The 22,099-nt window shown below is 45.9% G+C and overlaps 1 protein-coding gene across 1 annotated transcript in view; it reads left to right on the forward strand.

The window, feature by feature from the left end:
- Positions 1-4,086: 4,086 nt before the first annotated feature.
- Positions 4,087-22,099, forward strand: part of AP1B1 (adaptor related protein complex 1 subunit beta 1) — a 313,702-nt gene continuing 295,689 nt past the window's right edge. Inside the window, exons 1-2 of the mRNA XM_085634510.1 lie at positions 4,087-4,288; positions 8,763-8,829. Coding sequence (XP_085490636.1) covers positions 8,793-8,829 — 37 coding nt within the window. The 5' untranslated portion in view covers positions 4,087-4,288; positions 8,763-8,792. The remainder of the gene's footprint in view (positions 4,289-8,762; positions 8,830-22,099) is intronic.

Genomic DNA, 22,099 nt, shown 5'->3' on the forward strand with positions numbered 1-22,099 from the left:
GAGTAGAGTAGTAGGTAGAGAGTGAGTAGTAGAGAGTAGTAGAGAGTGAGTAGTAGAGAGTACTAGAGAGTGAGTAGTAGAAAGTGAGTTGAGAGTGACTGGAGTATCTCACACACACAGTCAATGGCCCCCCTGTCATGGTGTCGCGGCACCTATAGTAGCTACATCCTGGGTGGGTGTGTGCCTGTCTCTCTCTCTCTCTCTCTCGCACAACAGCTGCATATGCTGTAGTATAGTGAGCAGATCCTGGACGGCTGTGCGCTTTCTGTTTCAGGGGGCCTGAACTGCTGCTACCGCTGTCGTGCATATTGTGTGTGTTTGTGTGCAAGAAACGTGCACCTAAGTAGACCATATTCATATCTAGTTACACGACCTGCCCAGGAGTGTAAAATGGGAATTTGCTATGTTGCTCGCTGCAAAGCGCTTCAATAACTCGTCACGAGTAGCAAGCGCTATATAAATATAATTTACAAGAACAAATACAACTGCTTCAACTCAAGGGGCTGTATTATTTATATAAGAACTAGTGGTAGAAAAAATACAGAACCAACAGAGCCGATCCTATTCTTGATATGCGGCGTTCGTGAAAACCACCTCTTCTGCCTGTAATATCTGGCTTTGGGGGCCTAAAGTGCTATTTTTATTTTTTTATATATAGCACTGAACTAGACCCGAAGGAATCAGAGCTCTTTACATGAGCATCAGTTGCGTTACAGACGGGCACATTAATTGTGTTAGGCACCGGGAGATGAAGTGATTTGTCCAGACTGGAACCTGGTTCCCCAACTCCGAGGTCAACCGCTCAGGCCATGAGTCACACTATATTGTGAAGGCAGCAGCTTAGAAGAGGCCAAGAGAGCGCCGAGTGTATTCTGTTTGGTGCACTGCTGAGCCAAGCAAAGAATGGCAATGTGTAGTTTATGCAAAGGGCCATTACACGAGTGCGTGCACTTTACATAAAGGAAAGAAGACAGACACTGTATGTATGCTCTGAATGAAAGGCACACGGTCGTGACATGTTCATTTCCGGTGTTTAAAGCACGGGTTGCAGAGACAGGCAATGGCAAGCTGTGTACTTACCCTCAAGGGGCAACATGGAGAATGCTGTGGCTGTACGTGCTTTATTTTACATATTTGGTAATTGCTTTCACTTATTTAGAGAGTTCTTTTTAAATAGCGCTGAACATGCCGCAGGGGCGTTTGGGCAGAACCCAGGAGGGAAAAAAAAAGTAGAGTAGAGTATGAACGGGATGAGAGGGGGAGGGGCGCAACCAGCAACTGAGTGCCACATTTAGCCAGTCCAACCAAAAGCAAGAGGCATGCTGGGATTTTTGAGTCCATATTTACAAGTCTAAACACAACATGCAATAAGCGGTTTACTAAAATACCAGGAGTAACTTATTTTGTTGCACCAGACATGGGGCCACACCGGAACTGTGAATTTTTTTATATTTCGAACACTGACGTTAAGTTCAGTTATATTTTTTTAAAGCATATTTTATACATTATTCCCAACAGGCGCTCGGATAACATTTTACCATAAAATAGTCACACTATGATCCATAATCTGAACAGAAGCGGTGGGAGTTTAGAGGTAATCTGGAATCCTTTCCTTGACACCTACTACCAGCAGAGCATGAGTGACAAAAAGTTGTTAATTTCTGCCCCATGACACGTTGTCTACGTTCATAATATGACATTACTCTTTACCAAAATGATGCACATCGTCTGGGACAGGCTACGTGCTCTTCTGTGCCAGAATCACACCCACCCTTGACACCCATCTGCACCCCGGCAGGGAGCGCGGAATACATGTGTTTTGGTGGTGTTGGGGAGGGGGGGTAACGGGAAGAGTTGGTACACTCCCCCTCCCATCCCAAAAGTAGTCAATTTAAATGGGGGCCCTCGGTCCGCTCCAAGTCCCGCTGGTGGGCTCGGAGAAAGCGATGCTCGGGATGGGAGGCATTGCAAGGAGACCCGGGGTGCCGTTAGAGGCTGCCGTATTGGTTGGTTGCTTAGAAATGTTGTTACCGTAGCCAGTGGCAACATATTAGTCTACAGGTTTGAGCATTTGGAATTCCAGAGGGCAAATAATGCAAAAGAATGTCTCTGGCCATTTCCAGGAGAACGTGAACGTTCTCAATATCAATTCAAGGTTGTCCACAAATGCTCATTGCTTTGAAGGTGTCAGCAACAGAGTCGGTAGGGATGCGTAGATCGTTGCCCCCTTTTCCCGTCACCAGTTCTGCATCGTCCACTCGGATAACTTCATGCTATGCAATGCTTACTGGTAATAGCTTTTTTGGCTATCTGGGTAAGCCTGTGGACATTTTGGTTTTCGTTTTTTGTGGCCTGTGTTGTCATCTTGAAATTACTGGTATTGGAATGGGGGCCCGTGACGTTATGGATGACATGGGCAGCAAGTATGTGTGTTAGCATAATGTTGACGAGGGAAGGGCGCTCTTTTCTTTAATAGCTAAGGACCGACAAGGAGGTGTGTGTTGGTTATGGGTCACGATAAAAAGGGTGTTAAAGGAAGGCTGGGGGTAAGGCCCTAAACAATAGTTGTGGCCAGAGGAGGGGTAGAAGACGCGCAAATGGGTGGTACCTTGTCTCTGGTGAGGTCGCAGCGCGAAGGGAGCAAGTGAAGGGAGCAAGTTTGGAGGGAGAACAAGCGTTGGCCGCGCGCGAGCGGTACGAGACGCGATATATGGTGGGGGAGCGGGAGAAGCGGGAGTTGTGTGCGCGCGTGCGTCATCGCGATCGCAATCGCTCTGAAAGCGAAAATGATCGCGATGACGCACGAGTTTTCAAAGTGCTGCTGAAGGCTAGCGCGCGTGCACGGTCACGTGAACGCAAGTGCTAGGCCAGCCAGCAACACTTTGAAAACTCACATACAAAATGTCTCTCCGAGCCAGCACATGTGCTGGGCTCAGCGAGACCTAAACATTGGCAGTAACAAAATAGCAGGAAAAAGTGAAAGGGACAGCGGAGCAGAGCATCGGGGAAACAAGCATGCGAGTGGTGCGTGCGTGAAAACAAGCCCGGGAGTTGTATGCGCATCCGCGCCGCGAAAGTGATCACGATGCACTTACTGACCCGTGACAGGAGGAAAGACAGATGGCTGCGCGGGTAACCGCAAGCTTGAGGCCACCAAAAGCCTGTGGTAGCACTTTGAAAACCCGCTTACTAAATGTCTTGCGGAACAGCGCATGTGCTCGCTCAGGCGAGACCTGAAAATATATGTACGTTTACAAATATACTATTAATCACTAATCTGGTGATCTGAAGTAGCGTGCTGCTCACCGCAAAGCGCTTCAACGCCTCATCGGGGTTATGAGTAGGAAGCGATAAATATTCACAATTTACAATTACAATTAATAGCCTATTGGCTTTGCCAGGGCTTATGTAGTAACCTGATGGTAAATGACACCACTCAATCGTCGCGGTTTGAAAGTGACGTTTATTCAGCACACAACCTGTCGTCGATCGTCCCGGATAGCCTCAACTCAACTGACCCTCATAGAACAAACAACACTAAAAGAAATATAGAACCCTAACTAGTTTACACCGTAATCGCTTGTTTTATATCTAGTGTGTCTCAAAGGTCTTTAGGATGTGCCATTATTATCCTTCTTCTATGTCTCTTAGTAATGAATTCGTACTCTTTATTCCACGAATGCCGACGGTTTGTCCTATGTCTATGTCTTTTCTCGACCCCGTGTTTTATATTTTGAAAACCTTGACAATCCAAACATTAACAAAATAAGAACTTGAACACACCGAGAGTCGCGATGTTCCATTAACATGACATACCAGTCACATTTGAAAGAAAGAATGTTCACTATAACATATATAAGGTACAGAATTTGCATTTACGTTCTCGTTATAGTCATCTAATTGAATGACATAGGGTAACAAAAGAAATCCCTTGTAGGTATTATACTTTTCAGAAAATGTCATTACTATATATTTAAACACATCAGGAGTTCAAATCAACATAAGGATACCTACTAACGTTCAAGATGGCCGTAATTTTATCGCACTGTTGTCTGTCTTTTCTTTCGCCCTTTCACACTCTGAGCTAGTGAGAGATCGTTGCCGTATCTGGTATCCATGGTTTTGTACAGCTGACATCGGAAGTCCTCTATCCTTACCACAGTCACTTCCGGCATACAGGTGACAGCTGCTGGTCGTCATCTTGTGCAGGGAGGGGGAGGAAATTCTGCGGAAATCGTGATCATCAGCGTGAGGAACTAGCCTCCCATCTCCGGCCGGGACAGCACAGGTGAGCCAGAGACTGCTGCTACCAGGCGGACAAAAGTAGAATAGAGGTTGGCGGTGACAGTAAATGAGACGTGTCAGCGAAGTAGGGATGGGGGTAAATGTCACGTTGAGGAGCGGGATACGGGAGGGGAGGGAGCACTTAAACGGTCTGGCAGTGTAGGTAATAGGCAGTGACGGTTGCATTTAAAAGGAGGAATACAGGGTGGAACGGATGCCTTCCGCATGCATGCTCTAGGTCGTTACTTTATGCATGGTAATTTCCGCTTTTGCATCCGTGTGTATCGACGAGGCACCTTGTCTGCCAGGAGAACATTGAAACTTACTAGCAGCTGAAGCTTGAAGTCGCCTTTGGATATGTAGAATACATATGCACCTAATTCGACTTTGTGGAAACCAGTCTGTTCAGGGCGTTCTTGTCCTTCACCTGTGACTTCTAGGAGTCCATAGTGTGACCTGACTCTCAAGACTAATCGCGAGCTTCCTTGCCCCCGCTCATGTTATTGATAGCGTGGTTTATTTTATTTAATATAATCTGAGTAGTGGTGTCATAAAGGTGGAATAGATGGTGCCTGATCGTTTTATATATTTGACCAACGCTTATTATTTATAGCAAGAGCAAATGTGCATGTGATAGTACGGATACCGTCATTTAATTGAAGGTTTTAACAGATATAGACAAGAGTATCAGATGCGTAGGTTCAGCGGTTTATTAGTATGCGATTTTTAGATATATAGTGTCTCCTTGTTAGGGTGGCCAACTCGCACAATATGATGACGGTCACTGTTTTCAGAAATGGGTTTTTAAGCTTTAGATAGTTGCTGCTATCTGGTGTAATAGTCCAATTAGTTCAGTGGAAGCAACCCAAGACAACGATGCCCAGAATGCATTAAACTGTCACCTGAAAGTCCAGTACTGATCGGTTCTGTGATTAATAAGAGGCTTGGTACGTGAAAAACTGCGTTCTGCAAGGAACTTTATCGTTTGCACATCTGGCTAGTCAGTTATTTGAATAACATTGGACCAGTGAATATCTAGTCTTGTACAGGGAGCAGGGTGCCTTATGAACCCAAGGTGTTAGCGGCACCTGTTGGATTCTAAAGAATGCCCTCAGTTACTCTGGTATCACGTGGATGCTTGTAAATCATCCTGAATCGCAGTCTGCAACTCTTGATTAGACAGCCTTTCTTTTGTAGCCGTCTGCTTCTGTAACATCTCCACACTCGAGTGCTTTTAAAACGACCCATCTTGCCTCTAATCGCCCATCCCCGCTTGTGGCACTTTGTTTTGTTTGTATTACATTGAATTAAGTATGCTGGTCCCGTTCTGTCCCCCTTCGATCCTACACACCCGATTGCAACTTTTCAAGCAAGTGACCTCTGTTTCCTGCGACGATTGCTGTTTATTTCTGTATGCTGCTGTTGATGTTTTTTCTGTAATTTATTGTTAATAAAATAATTAAATGAGCGTTCCTGATTCCTGCATCCTTTAATGTCACCTTACTTGCTTGCAAGCACTAGCTTTTGCCTCCTGCTTGCCCGTCTATACTCTGTACTGGTTCACCCTTGCATCGACAACTTTGGCTATTTTCAGTGACAACTGTTTGCATAAGCACTCCAGAACTCTAGCATCTGTAAGGGACAGAGACATAGAGCTAGAATTAGGCGCCTTAATGTAGTCATTTTGTCTCAAAACTTTAGATGTCTCCAGAAGTATGTACACACTATTAAGGGCTTGGGGACTGATATTAAAATCCCAACGCCACTTTTTGTAATTATGTTTTTGCATTAGTGGAACGGCTGTCTTTCTTAATAGACCAACATTTAAGTTTACAATTGTGAGGTACCAAGGTGTCTTCGTTTAACAGGGCTATACTACTCATCACTGACATGTGACAGTAAGCTTACAGTCTCTTTCCTTTTCAAAACTTCTAAAATATATGGGAGAGCAAGAATGGCTCTGCCTCGCGATAAGCGCTATGGCAAGTCCAACAAAATGATGACTGCATCAGCATTCACCTATTCATGGGTCTTTTGATCAATCCCATGGTGTTTTCCAAATTAAAATGGGGTGTCTCACCCTCTAATCCACCTCTCTTTGATCTCTGGGTCCATGAAGAAGTTGGATATTAAACTTGACATTCTCTCTTTTGTATGGCAATGCCTAGGGAGAGGCGCCAGTGCATAACCTGTGTGACCTCTTATTTTTAATTACTGTTACAGGAGACAATGTACAATGCTTAATTAATTGTGGCCTGCGATTGTGATTAAAGCTACAGTAGCCATGCTTTAATTTAGTGCTGGTTCTCATTTTGAAGAATTATTAATGTTTTATTGTATTTGGAATTTTTGTAAAGCACCATATAAAAAATTGCAGTGGCTTCTGAACGTTGTGGGATATTTATATAATATACATATATATATATATATATATATGAGATACCGGAAACTCCCACAACCTCCGAACGAACGGCGAAGAAGGAGAGACGGACCACAGGAAACTTCAGGCAAGAGTATTTATTCGACCAATTCTCAGCAAATTATATATATATATAGATGGTGACTGTAGCATTGCATTGGGTAGACTAAAGTATGCAGTAATAATAATACAAACTGCAAGGTGGCTGGGTTAAATTCTGGTGCACGCCTATGTGTACAGTATAAAGTAATAGAAATATATCCTCTAAGTGCGGTGCTCAAAAAGGAAATGTGGCCACCATAACTGTCTTTAAGAAACAAAAAATTACACAATTGAAAACGCCTCCGAGCACGCAGTCCCATCAAATTAATCAAAAACGAGGCATAGATGTCAAATCTTGTATCCTTTAATTTTAATGTCCAGCGACTTCCTCTAGCCAACTTGTTTGTTGTCATAGTGGATATGCATCCGACTTCTTCAGGGCTCAGTAGAACTATTCCATAACCTAATTTTATTTAAAAAATTCCACAGTATACAATGTAACTAGATCTGTTCCCACAAAATACTATATGGAGAAGTGTGCCCCATCAGACCTCACATAGGAGAGTACTCTATTTCAAACTTGTTTTTGTTTGTAGCTGTTGTTCATTGATATGCTGGGACTGTGTGCTCAGAGGCGTTCTACATTGTGAACATTTTTGTTTTTTAAAATATGCAGTAATTAATCAGCAGTTGGAAGCCGCCATTCATGTATGATTGTAGTATGGTGAAAAGCCTTGGTGTCTGGAGACGAGCCAATAGAGTTGAATGCTGTCAGTTTTAGGTGTCTAACTGGCTAATAGTGGTAGAACACCCACTGCACTGTTTTTCTAGGACTTCTTTGCACATGTTAAAGGTACAGCAGCCAGTGTGCATATTTTATGGCGACTTCTGATTAGGATAAATGGTGATACAATACTAACTTTATGGTGAACTGGGATTCAGATAAATGGTACAAGAACTAGTGCACTGTTCTTATGGTGACCTACTGTTTGGTAAATTTGTACACGATCCAGTGCATTAGCTTCATCATAACAGTCTGTTCAGATTGACACTACAGGGCCGGATTAATAACAACACAACAGCATATAGTTCAGTCCCATTTGTGAGACATAATGGAACTTCAGCTGGTGCCTCCATTTGAGCAGTTTGGAAATCCATCAGGAGATAAGCCAGGGCGCCAACTGCTTGGTGGCCTCATATTCTGCTGTGCTATCTGTGCATGACCGCTATGACTGTCAGATTCAGATCATGGAGAATTCATAGTTAGATTACTAAACCACTGCTACCACCCAGATCCGCGTCCTTGATCTCAATCGGGATAGACATGCTCTTTGTGTTTACCATCCAGGTTATATGTGTGGAAGTAGGTTGGATACTAATCCCATAGTCATACACCCATTTAAGCGCCATATTAAGCATGGTATTTTCAGCAGAGAACGAACTAGCACTGTAACATTCTTGTGAATCGGTTCGAATATATTTGTATGCCCCAGCACAAATCATGTTACTGTCTGGTTCCCAACGTCAAACAGAATAGTGTATTTAATTTCCCTCCACCATGCTCTTCAACGCATTTGTGACATGCTATGCCCAAGGGATATTAGTGAATGGGTGCTGTTCTCTATCGAATACAAGCCACATTTTGCTCACTGCTTGAATCGCCCTTGTATGTTTTGCCTTTTTTGTCAGCTATGGTTTGAGTCTTCATGACTGACCCGAAGTCTTTGTGCACCGCCCCTTCTATCAGTAGCGGCCTGCTTTGCTGAATATTCCAGTCTGCTTACATCGTTTCTTATCAGCAGTGGCGTGGTTCTTGCTGACTGCATGACCCGTGGGTTTCCTTCCTCTGGAGCAGGCTCTTTGCTTCTTCGTTTGTCTCCGACCCTATTTTCCTGTTACAGACAAAAGGATGTCCCTTGTTTTTATCCTCCTTACCCCTTCCTGCTGCTTCAGCAAAACGTATTTAACGTCCTCCCAACTGAAACTTACTCTCGTTTCTCTTCTTTTTGTTTTTTAGGAGTACTGAGTGTGAACACAGAGAGCTAAAATGACCGACTCCAAGTACTTCACCACCACGAAGAAAGGTAAAAGATGACCTGGAGCGGGTGGGAGGAGCAGTATTGAGATTATCACTACTTTATGAGATGTCCGAGCTGGATGTGGGGTTGCTACTTTTAACGAGCATTGTCAAAGTAAATAGTTTCATGTTTGTGTAGTAAACCAATTTTACCTCAATGCCACCGATGCCTCTGTTTTGGCCTATAGACACTTTGGGCCTGATTCACAAAGGGCCTCCGCACTAGGAGACTCCCTTGCGACTTTGGGGCCTCTGTCGCAAGTGTGGAGGCCCTATGTGAATCAGGCCCCATGTGAATCAAGCCCCATATATCAAAGGCCAGGGGCATTGGCTCTTATCCTGTAAAAATGGAGAGAATCCCCTGACGGTGAAATGCCGGGCCACCTCAAATAATCCATTTTTTTCCTTTGACTTAACTGCACGAATATTTGCTAAGGAAATATTCATTTTCGGAGAAAACTTAACCCGTACAAATTCGTGGATCATAAATGAAGATAACTTGAGAGCTATGATGAAATACATGTCAGTAATACCTGTTTTCACCTGAAGAGAGTCTATTAGGTACTGGCACAAAAATTGGAGGGTCTAATGCGTGCCAGGGGCCATTGCTACCTACTCATCTCTTCCCCTGCTTTGAGTCTTAACTTGCATCACACAAAACCCTGCAAAAGATTGGAGCCAGGCAGAGGAGACATCAAAATGCCCCTCTCCCATCCAAGTCGGGATATTAAAAGATTAGAAGGGTCAGGAGAAAACATGGATGAGTGGGGAGTAGGAAGGATGAAGTAGGAGGGAGAGGAAAGAGATTGAGGAAACAAGGGAATTGCAAACCATGGTTAGGCGAGGGTATTAATAAGACAGTACCAAGCATTGGCGTAGCCAATAGGTCTCGCCTTTGGGACCTTATAAGTGTTTAGCTAGAGGTATCAGCTTTGCCTCTCACCCTTCTCTTTAACCACACTATTCTAAACCATGTCAGAAACTAGATGGACGATCGCGCTGTAAATCTAGGCGGTGAATACACTAAACCGGTGAAAAATACTGGCTGAATTTCCTCGATGTAGGTATAGGAAATGTTTGTTTTTTACTGGGGACTCTTTCTCTGATGAGTGAGTGCTGAGCTTTCTCACAATCGAACTCCTGGTATGGTTGAGTTCTTGTTTAATGAAGTATGAACAGCTTTCAGTAAAAAATCAAATCAGAAACTGCGAAAAAGCCTGAATATGCGCAAGGACAGCGAGAAAGCCTTGTTTGCATCATTTCAGCTACGTCACAAATAAATAACAATCTGCTAATAGCGCTTCAGTTTCTCCGGTTAAAAACTGCTAATAGCGCCTTAGTTTCTCTGGTTAAAAACGAGCCAGAATTTGGAGCTGCCTGCCTGTTCCATTGCTTTTTTTTTTTTTTTTTTTTTTTTAGTAAAAATGGAAATCTTTAAAGAGTAATAGGTTCGTTTTAATTTTTTTTAAAATTAATAGTGGAATTGAAAAAGACTTCGATTTCCTGGACTGAACCAAAAACGTATCTTCACAAACATCCAGTGGCATTAATATTGTGACTGTGTTATATCGAAGAAATCTGTTAGGCTTTCTCTTTGAGGCTTGACAAAATACATAATAAAAAAAATCCATTCAGGGCCACTTACAGAATGTGAATTCACAGCCCCCGTCGAGCGCCTGGGATCCCCTCCCCACACTTTGTAATTCGTTCACCCACCCACAGACAGGCAGGAGACAGGGCCATATGGGACCCTCATCTCACAGGGGACGGGGCAGGGAGGGAGGCCCCATGAGGCCATGCAGCACTAGGCCTCAACACGGGAAGCTACAGGCAAACGCACCCCCAGGAGCCAAACACAAATATCACGTGCTCCCTGCAGAGAGAAATAACTGTTATAATGCAATAAAGATATTTATAATCAGCGCTACACAATCGCCATTCTAATTCACTTGACAGTACGCTAAACGATTCTATAGATGTCGATATGGTGCCTTTTAACAGGAATCAGTGCTAATATCTTTATGCTCTGAAGATTCCCATACTGCCAAGCTGAGCATTACAAAACATCCTACAAAGAGGTACATACACTAGGCTGCAGGCTGGATCAATGAGTTGAACGCTCACCGTTGAAACATGCAGTGAATTCCAGGTCTCGAGTTTTATTCCATTCTTGCGAAAGCAGACAAATGGAGTACCATTAAAGTGGCTTAACAATAACAAACCCCGTAAGTTACAGTGCTCGAGAGTTAAGATTGACGCTTGTTCGGCGGGTTAAGCTTCCCTAGTCAATATCGGACCACTGTAGCCCATCCATTCTCTTGACAGTCTCCAGCTTCATCGATGCTCATGCACTCTTATTTCTCCTCAGGGTCGGTCGTGTGTCTTGTTTTGGTGGGTAATTGTGTTAGTCAGCCAGCAACCTTGATGGTGGGGTGGTGAAAGTGGTATACCACCAGTTTTATTTGCATCGGCAGATGTTGAACACGGACAACATGTGGGGGGCGGGAGCAAAGGAAATGCGGACAAAGGGAGGGGGGCGGGAGCAAAGTAAATCACAACAGGCAATTAAAAAAAAAGCGAAGCAAAAGAAAAAGTAGTGCGGGTGCCAAATAATATGGCCGTTATCAAAAAGATCTATGCAGCAGGGACAAACGCAAGGGTGGACACAAAACAGCTACAAGGTGGGACAAATGTACTGTAGCCACAAACTAAAACAATTTCATTTCGAAGGGCGGACTAAGTAACCAATCACAAGCGGTGGGCGTGTGGTGGGTGTCTTCTAACTTCGCAGAGACATTACTACATGCCTCGCGGAGCAGCGTATGCGCGTGGCCTCGAGGCTCGACCTAAAAAGGGAGAGGGAGTGAGAAGGATAGTGATACAGAAAGGAGACGGGGGGGGGGGGGAGAGCACGAAAGATTAACCATTGCCTCAGTGGATGCCACCTCACCTCAGAGGGCAAGGGCTGACTGGTAATTAAGTTAAAACTTCATCTGTACCCAGAGCAGTTTTGATGCACCCATATGGGATTTGTGAGGCTCTCTCGTGAGTGAGCATTTGGAGGAGTTGGTTCTGATGAGCAGGCAAATAAACTGGCAGTAGATACTGCTGTCACCGAGGAGAGTGTGGGATGCTATGTCTTTTTATATTGAAAGTTGCATTCATCTGTAGGGAATCCTCTTAATCAAAATGGGAAGATAGGGAAAGCAGTACCTACATAGTTCTTCAAATCAGGCATCAAATCAGTATTACTTCATAGGAATGTCAGAATTATTTTGCCACTCAAATTTATAGTAAGGGCTTGTTTCGTGTGGATGAATCCATTCTACTGTTTTTTGGAGTCCGTGAATTGTGTGTACATGTATAAAAGGACACACCACATACAAGTTATTGATATCCAGTTCACCAACTACACATTATAAAAAAATATTTTTGATGTGACATCCTCCTCCATTCGGGATGTATATCTGCGTACTTGGTAAAACATTGGTAGCCCACAGTAAAGTTACCTTTGTGTATCCTGATGAGGACTATAATTATGTACAGGCTGAACTGCTTCGACACCTTTCTGGCGGGAAAGAGAGAGAGATCAAGTTAAAAACACATTAACATGGTAAAGTGATGTGATTGTTTCTGCCCCTTGTTATAAAATAATCCTCCTTTGCCTATTAAGCCACACTGGAGCATAAGTATGTTTGGTAACTGAAAGAAAATTAGGGACTCCTAGAGTTATAAATTAAAAAACAATAATTATTTATATATATATATATATAAATATATATATACACACACACACACCAGAAGGCTAAAAAAATAAATAAATACCGGAAATAAGATGCCAAAGCGAATCGCATTGTCTTTTGTGAACCCAGCCCCGAAGAAGAGGCACTGAAGCCTTGAAACGCGTCGGCGAATGCCAAACTTACCAGGGGATTGGTGTGAATGGTGAAAGGTCGCACCGGATGGTGGGTGAGCTGCTGTGTGCCCTTCCAGATAGCTTTTGGACAATTGATGGACAAAATTATCGTGGCTGCCAAGGTCGTAGGGGAGGAGCACCATCCCTTCAGAAGTGTAAATGGGAGGCTGTTGTTTGGAACGAGTTCCGGACTGGACACAGCGCAGCAAACCAGTATTACTGACATTCACCCCAAGTCTCTGGACCTTACTATAAGGATTATTATTTGGTTAAAAGCACGAAATGACGAATGCACCCACTTAGGGAAGATTGTTTATCGCTTTGGGGACTATGAATCCCATAATGCATCATTGAAATTTGCGTTAGCAGCGAGCCTACCAGAAGGCAAAAAAAATTAATAAATACCGGAAATAAGATGCCAAAGCGAATCACATTGTCTTTTGGGAACCCAGCCCCGAAGAAGAGGCACTGAAGCCTTGAAACGCGTCGGCGAATGTCAAACTTTTACCAGGGTATTGGTGTGAATGGTGAAAGGTCGCACCGGATGGGGGTGAGCTGCTGAGTGCCCTTCCAAATAGCTTTTGGACAATTGCTGGACAAAATATATATATATTTGTTTTACCATTTTTCAATCCTATTCACTGTACTTATACAAATTGTCTTTCCTCCACTCTTTCTTGCACTTTTGCTGCCTTATTTGCACTTTTCTCTCTCTTTTTGCCTTTTTCCTTTTGCCTTTTTCAGCACGCTGCTGCCCTCGTTGCCGCTCCCCCCAGCACGACCAGTGCGACTTGCCCAATCCAGCTCCCCTCCCCGCTCCCACCTGTCCAGCCCTCCCCGACCCCTACTTAATGGCGGCCGCTGCGGGGACAGGCGAGCAAGACCACTGACTCATTGTCAGTGAAATTACTCTCCCTCCCCCGCAGCTCCACCATTAAGTGAGGCCTTCCCCCAAGCCCCTGCACTCTCGAGTGTTGGTGTTTGAGACCCTCCTCCACCCGCAGGTTTCACCTGCGCCTCATCCCTGGTGGTCCAGTTGACCTCTGTCTCCATTCTCTTGCTCCGCTTGTTCTCTCCTTTTTCACTCGTTTTTTTCTCCACACTTTTGTCTCCCCCCTTCACTCTCCTTCTGGGTCCTTCCTCCATTTTCTGTCGGTTTCCCCTCATTTCAATCTCCCCCTTTCACTCTCCTGTGTCCTCTGTCTTAGCTCCACTCTTTCTTGCACTTTTTCTATCGTTTTCCTCTCATTTCAAGCTCCCCTTCACCAGTGGCGGCTGGTGACTTCTGAAAGTGGTGAGGCGTAAAAGTTCAGTAACACATCCGAATGGCAAGCAAGCGCAGCAAGCAAGCCTGTCATAAGCGCAGTTTGGGGGGGGCTCTTTCTCCCCCAAGAAAATTGTGAAAAAAGAGTGGGCAAATGGTGCATTTTCAAGCATATTTCAGAAAGTTAGAAGGTGAATAAAGCAATTGTGAAAATGTAGTTATGACATAATTTAAAAGTTTGTATACGATAATGACATGGGTAGCTGCTTATTTAGAATTATCTTATAGCTTATTCAGTCTATCTGCACCATGGCCAGTCCGATTAGAACGGGCTAAATGAACTGACTGGAGCAACACCTGAGCTGGGTCTTCTGGATGACCTTTGTATTAATTATGGCAATTTAAATAGTGTGCTTTGAATTAAAAACAGCATGTCTGTTGTAAAATTGTGTACTGATGTGGCAGTATAGAAGACTTTTATTGAGAATTTTAGAGCTCTCCAGCCCTCTTTAGACCAGCGCATATCCTGCATCAGATATGACTCAGCCTGGTAATGCACGGATACCATTTTTAGAGGGAATTGTTTTTTATACTTGTCAATTTAGTGTAAATCCATTTAAAACGTACGATTGGGATATGTGAAGATCAAGCGTGTATATTCACTTGCATAACACATAAAGTATAGAATACGAGAAAAATGTTTGTTCCAGTCAATTTTACAGGAATATTTTTAAATTGAGTTAAAAGTAGTGGCGACTGATTGTGTTTATATATATATATATATATATATATATATATATATATATATATATATATATATATTACCTACTGGCGGTCGCCAGTAGGTAGTTATAGTTAGGACCCTGTTTCCATAGGAAATCCGCAACATTCTATTTTGAATAACTTTGGCGCCGGTCGACGAATCCTCGCGAATTTCTCAAAATAGGTGGGGCGCTACGCTCCGCTCCTACCCTGAAAGTCTCGGGGGGATTCGTCAAGCGGGGGCTGAGATAAAAGGGGGGTCCCAAAACGCATTTTTCCCATGCATTTTTCCATAGGACCTTTAGACAGGGCTACAGCCCGAACGGCTGAACAGAATTACTAGAAATTTGGCAGAGAGGTAGTCCTCAGGTCAAGGAAGTGCCTTTTGTAGGTTTGGTGTAAATCTGTTCAGTAGATTCTGAGAAAATAGCCTTTAAATCAATATATATATCTGAGCCAGCTTACGGTACGCTTACCGTAAGCTTACCGTACGCGTACGGTGGCGTGCGCGAGCGCGATTCTGATTGGCTGTTACATCTAAGTAAACATTCGAATCGGTCGAAACCAGGAAGCGGCGGCCGCCATTTTCTCTCTCGCACTCTGAGGGGGGGGCTGTAAACAAAGGCAAAAAACATATAAAGGGGCTGTTTAGACAGCGCCCATGCACATAGCCATGTTAGTCGAGTCCTCAAAGATCCCCCAAGGCCAAAAACGGTAAATTTTTATTTTTTGAAAATTTCGCCGATTACGCTTAACGTACGCGTACGGTGCGCTTACGCTAAAAATTTTAATAAAAAAAAAAAACACTGTGCATGGCATATTATTGTCATCACTTACAAATTAAATTTAACAGATTACCTATCACAAGGAAGCGCATAATATGTCCTCCATGTGCGCACGGTGCGTAACGTGGGCACGCGGTGCGCGTAGCGCACTGCGTGCCCACCTTGCGTGTACGGCACTAACTGCGTAAAGTGGGCGCGCGGTGCGCTTCGCGCACCGCGTGCTCACTGTGCGCGCACGGTGCGCGAAGCGCACCGTGCGCGCACGGAGCGAACTGCGTTAAGTGGGCGTGCACGCCACGAATGGCGTAAAGTAACTTAGCATTTAAAAAAACGTACAAATTCACTGAAAAAACCATAGGTTTCACACACGTTATAGTTAGGAATTAGCATTTAAAAAACCTTGCAAATTCACTGAAAAAACCATAGGTTTCAGACATGTTATAGTTAGCGGAAATTTTACTGATAAAAAACCAATGAAATTCCCCCGTTATAGTTAGTGCAGGCAACTATAACTCACGCGACCGCAATCTTCTGCTGATGACATATGTGTCTTTATGAAAAAAAAATATTTGTAATATATGTATAGCTAAAAATTTATGGAAGAAGACATGGGCAAATAAGTGTCTAAATACAGTATTAGCATCAGCAGAGGATTGCGGTCGCGTGAGTTATAGTTGCCTGCACTAACTATAACGGGGGAATTTCATTGGTTTTTTATCAGTAAAATTTCCGCTAACTATAACATGTCTGAAACCTATGGTTTTTTCAGTGAATATATATATATATATATATCAAAGTAAACAATCCTACTCCGGAACGAAGAGGCACGTACTCAAGGTGTGTAGAAATAAGGCTTCTTTATTAGGTTCAGGTCTCCCACAGCCCCTGCATAAAAAGAGACGCGTTTCGCCTGCCCAGCAGGCTTTGTCAACATATGTATATATATATTCACAGCACAGTTATTATTCATTTAAAATATGTATCAAAAACTGATAAACTGATTCTAGCGAAGATATGTTGGGCCACACATAAATTAAGACAACTGAGTTTGCACCATTTTTGTTAGGGATATATTACAAACACAGACTCTACCGAACTTTCCTCAAGTTAGTCTGGTCTTCCACATGATAAAAGTCAAGAACATGTTTTTTCTCTATTTCTTCTATGTATATACAACACAAATATAATGACACCAGTTTCCTTCATGTCTTGCCTTGGTGTAAATCCTTATTTTACAGTTTTTTAATGTTGCTTATGTGTACTTGAATATGCATTTTTATGTTAAAGTACAGAACCAGAAAAGGTGCGTCCACATGATTAGGTAAGATCTTACAGCGCCACCTGCACAGGGCAGCAAAGGGCACCATGTTGTTGGCGGTGGGAAGACCGCCACAGACAAAAGTACATCTTTTTATTTCCTATTCTGTCAATAATCCTCATACCGTTCCAATGGAGTCGTGGACACGACAAATCATATTTTTTTTTGCACTGATTGCAGATTGTTTCATTTCGACTTTCCATACGTGCACGATTTACACAGAGACATAAAGTTTGCGACACAACACAGTTGCATAAGTTTGCAAACTTCATTCAGTCCAGAGAGACCTTGTAAGCGATGTTATAGCTAAACACAACTGTAGTTTTTGTCACACTTTGCAACTCGACACTACTTTGGCTCTTACAGAACCAACAGAAGCTAGTAAACAGCGAGAATATAATAATGAATGCGTACTTACTGGAAAAGCAATACTCGTTCCCAGGAGAAAGAGGAGCAGAACTGCGTGCCTCATGTTTGAAATTGCTACCTGCATCGAATAACAACCAGGTGTCATCTTTGGGTGTCTGATTTTCATCCACGGAAACATAGCACGCAGTCGCGGCTCGCGAGGGGAGAAGAGGGGGTGTCACGCGGGGGAGGGGGCTGGGGGAGGGAGTTTTAAAATAAAATCAATCCTACCTGACCAGGTCTGCGCCGCCGGCCTCGGGTCCGTTCTGACGCCAACAGTGGAACAGCCGCATCAATGCTGGGAAGTAGCAAACCTCTCTCAGCCAATCCTGGAGCTGTAGCAGCACCAGGATTGACTTAGAGCAGGCCAGGGCAGTGTTACGCTTTGCCCGCCTGCCCATTAGGAGACCGAGGTTCGCTCTCCTAATGGGCATGCGCCAGCCTGAGCAGGCACCAGTGCGCATGACTGGGCACGGTGCAAAAATTCGCCACCATCCCCACTCATGCGCACTTGTGCTTGTGCTGCTGCCTGCCCCTGACAATCATGACTGTCAGTCAACATGACGCCAGACCGCCCACCCCCTTCAGACTCTGAAGGGATTGGGCGGTCCCACGTCTGACTCATGCTGACTGACAGTCATGATTGTCAGTTCTCCCTCGGAGCCGCTGCGGCTGAACTTAAATAAAACTAAGAGTTTACGGTGCGGTCCGGGGGGCAGCGCCCCAACGCCCCCAATGGACGCACCGCCACTGCCCTTCACTCTCCTTGTGTCTTTCCTCAGTTTTTCACTCGTTTTTACCCTCCTCTCAATCTTCCCCCTTTCACTCTCCTGTGTCCACTGTGTCTTTCCTCCACTCTTTCGTGCACTTTTGCTGCCTTATTTGCACTTTTCTCTCTCTCTTTTTGCCTTTTTCCTTTTGCCTTTTTCAGCCCGATTTTCCCTGCCGCTGCTGCCCCCGCGGCCCCTTTACCCCCCAGCACGACCAGTGCGACCGGCCCAATCCAGCGCCCCTCCCCGCTCCCACCTACCAGCAGTCCAGCCATCCCCGACCCCTCCTTAATGGCGGCAAGGGCAAACTCTTCTGAGCCAGTCCGCGACCCGACTGCGACCAGCACCAGGAACCCTGGATCTCTGCACCGCCAATGCTACGACCCAGCGGCACTCCACGCTCTCAACTCAGGCCGCAACAACAATTGTAAGCTAGCATCACCAGCCAACACCCACGAACCCTTCAGCTGTCACCGCTGCCGGCACACCTGCAGCACCGCCAAGACCACTGACCAAGCGCAATCCGCCCGCAACAACACAACAGAACCGAAGACCCTGCAATGCATCCTCCTCAACGTCCGATCCCTCCACAAACACGCCACTGAAATCTGGGACCTCTTCGACAGCACTACCCCGGACGTAGCATTCTTTACCGAAACCTGGACCAACACCACCTTGGGACCGAACATCGCCATTGCCATTCCCCAAGGATACAAGATCTCCAGGAAGGACTGCCCCACCCGCCCGGGAGGAGGAATCGCCATCGTCCACAAATCCACACTCTGCCTGAGCACACTCCCCGACGAGCCCACAGACCCGATGGAACACCTCCACTTCAAGATACTGGCCAGCCCTACCTCCACCCTCCGAGGAACCCTAATCTACTGACCCCCTGGACCCCGTGGACTTTTCGCCAACTCCATCACGGACATCATCTCCCTGCATGCCATCGCGTCCACCAACTACACCCTACTGGGAGACTTCAACTACCACCTCGACAACCAACTGGACCCCAGCACGACATCCCTCCTGGACAACCTCCACAACATTGGACTCCGCCAGATCGTGACCGAACTCACTCACTCAGCAGGACACACCCTCGACCCCCTCTTCACAACAGGAAACTCCATCACCTTCAGCCACACCACCAAACTCCCATGGACTGACTGTCGATGCTTCCACTTCACCTTCATAACACCCACAATCCACAGACACCAGCGCCTGCTCCCACGAAGAACCTGGACCAGAATCACAGACGACCAGCTAACCTCATCACTCAGCAACTCCACCCCAACCATCACGGAAAACGACGACGCCAACACCGCAGCCCGAACCATGCACAGATGGATCTCCGACAGCGCCAACACCATAGCCCCCCTTAAGAAAAACAACAACACCCACGCCAAGAAAGCTAGATGGTTCACCACCGAACTTCGAGAGTCCAGACGCCCTTGCCGCCGCCTCGAAAAGGCCCGGAGGAACACCAAATCCACAGAAGCCCACAACAACTTCAGAGCCGCCATCAACGCCCACCACCAACTCATCAGAAAAACGAGAAAAAAAGCGATTGAAGAAAGAATCTCCACACAGCAAAGAACTCTTCAACATCATCAAGGACTTCGCCCAACCCACCAGCGAGTCCCTCCCTCAAGAGACCTCTGCGACAAACTCAGCACATTTTTCCACCACAAAATCAAGAGCATCTACGACAGCTTCGATGAAGACAAACAACACTCTGAACCCTCACCAACCACCCCGACACCCTGAATCCAGCGATCGACAACTGGACAGCCCTCACCACCGAAGACACACTGAAGACTATGAGGTCAATCCACTCCGGGGCCCCTGCCCCCACCACATTTTCAACAGAGCCACCGACACCATCGCACCCATGCTCTACCACACCATCAACCGCTCCCTGGCAACCGCCTCGTTCCCTGACGACTGGAAACACGCTGAGATCAACCCCCTCCTGAAGAAACCCTCGGCGGACCCCACCGATCTAACTACAGACCCATCTCCCTGCTCCCCTTCCCAGCGAAAGTCATCGAGAAAGCCATCAACAGCCAACTCGCCACATTCATCGAAGAGCACAACGTACTCGACTCCTCCCAATCCGGCTTCAGAAAAAACCACAGTACGGAAACCACCCTCCTCGCCGCAACAGACGACATCCGTACCTTACTGGACAAAGGAGAAACAGCAGCCCTCATCCTCCTCGACCTCTCAGCGGCGTTCGACACACTCTCACTGCACCCTAATACGCAGACTCCATGACGCAGGGATCCAAGACAGGGCCCTCGATTGGATCCGCTCCTTCCTCTCTGGCAGAACGCAGCGGGTCAGACTCCCCCCCCCCCCCCCCCCCCCCCTCCTCCCCCTTTCCTCTCGGACCCTACACCTACCACCTGCAGAGTCCCCCAGTCAGCCCTACGCTCTTAAACGTCTACATTGCTCCGCTCGTCCCCATCGTCAGAACCTACGGACTCAACATTGTGTCATACGTAGACGACACCCAACTCATCCTCAGCCTATCCAACGAACCCAACACCGCCAGACACAACTTTCGAGAAGGCAGGGAAGCCGTCGCCAAATGGATGAAAAACAGCTGCCTACAACTCAACACCAACAAAACGGAAGTACTCATCATGGGCCCAAACCCAGACACCTGGAACAACATCTGGTGGCCCCCCGCCCTCGGAAGCCCGCCCACCTCCACGGACCACGCACGCAACCTGGGAATCATCCTGGACTCCGAGCTCAAAATGGACCACCAGATCAACTCCGTCTCGTCCTCCTGCTTTCACACCCTGCGCCTCCTGCATAAGACCTTCAAATGGATCCCCCTCGAACACAGAAAGACCGTCACTCACGCCCTGGTCACCAGCAGGCTCGACTACAGCAACGCACTCTATGCCTTGAATAAACAAAAACCTTACCCGCAAGCTACAGAACATTCAAAACGCCGCAGCAAGACTGGTCCTCAGCCTGCCAAGACACTGCCACATCTCCCAGCACCTGCGCACACTCCACTGGCTCCCCATCGGAGCTAGAGTCCCCTTCAAGATGCGAACCCACGCTCACAAAGCCCTCCACAACACCGGACCAGCATACCTGAATAGCCGACTCAAATTCCACGCACCCCAAAGGACCCTACGATCAGTCCAGCTCTCCTATGCCGTGGTCCCCCGCACCAGAAAGACCAGATCGGGAGGCCACTCCTTCTCCTTCCGCACGGCCAGAGCCTGAAACGACCTTCCGCTCCACCTCAGACAGATAACATCGCTCCCCATCTTCGCAAGAAACCTCAAAACCTGGCTCTTCGACAGACCCCCTCCTTGATGGACTGGAACCTGCGAACCCCCATCCTCACCCCCCCAGCGCCTTGAGACCCTTACGGGTGAGTAGTCGCACTTAACAAACACCTGATTTGATTTGATTTGACAAATTAAATAAAAAGCATGAGCATTTGGCAAATATATGTACAAGTATATTCTCTCCCATCCACAAAAAAGGTGATAGAACCAACCCCTCTAATTACAGGCCCATAAGCCTGCTGGAGAATTCACAAAAAATCTTCTGTAGACAGGTCCTGTATAAACGGAACAATTGGATGCAGTAGAACAACATCCACGAAGAGTCCCAAGCAGGCTTTAGAACAAAGAACAGCCCATTGGACCAGGTGATAACCTGAAAATACATCACCTTAATGCGTGACCATCCATTTGTTGCCTTCCTAGATCTGAGGGCGGCATTCGACCTGGTCCCGAGACAAACTCTATAGGAAGTCCTAGAGGGGTATGCCATCCCCTCAGACCTATTGAGAATATTAAAACTGCTCCATGAAAACACATATACGAGGGTGAGATGGAACACCACAGGGGACATGACAGACAGGATAGAGATTCTGCAAGGGGTCAGACAAGGGTGTCTCCTTGCCCCAACACTCTTCAGCTTATACATTAATGGTGCAGTGAGAAAGTTGAAGGAATGCAAACACAACGCCCCCAGATTGGCAGGAATACCAGCACCAATACTAATGTTTGCAGATGAT

Source organism: Triturus cristatus, chromosome 11 (assembly GCF_964204655.1).
Source record: "Triturus cristatus chromosome 11, aTriCri1.1, whole genome shotgun sequence".
Taxonomy (NCBI): Eukaryota; Metazoa; Chordata; class Amphibia; order Caudata; family Salamandridae; genus Triturus; species Triturus cristatus.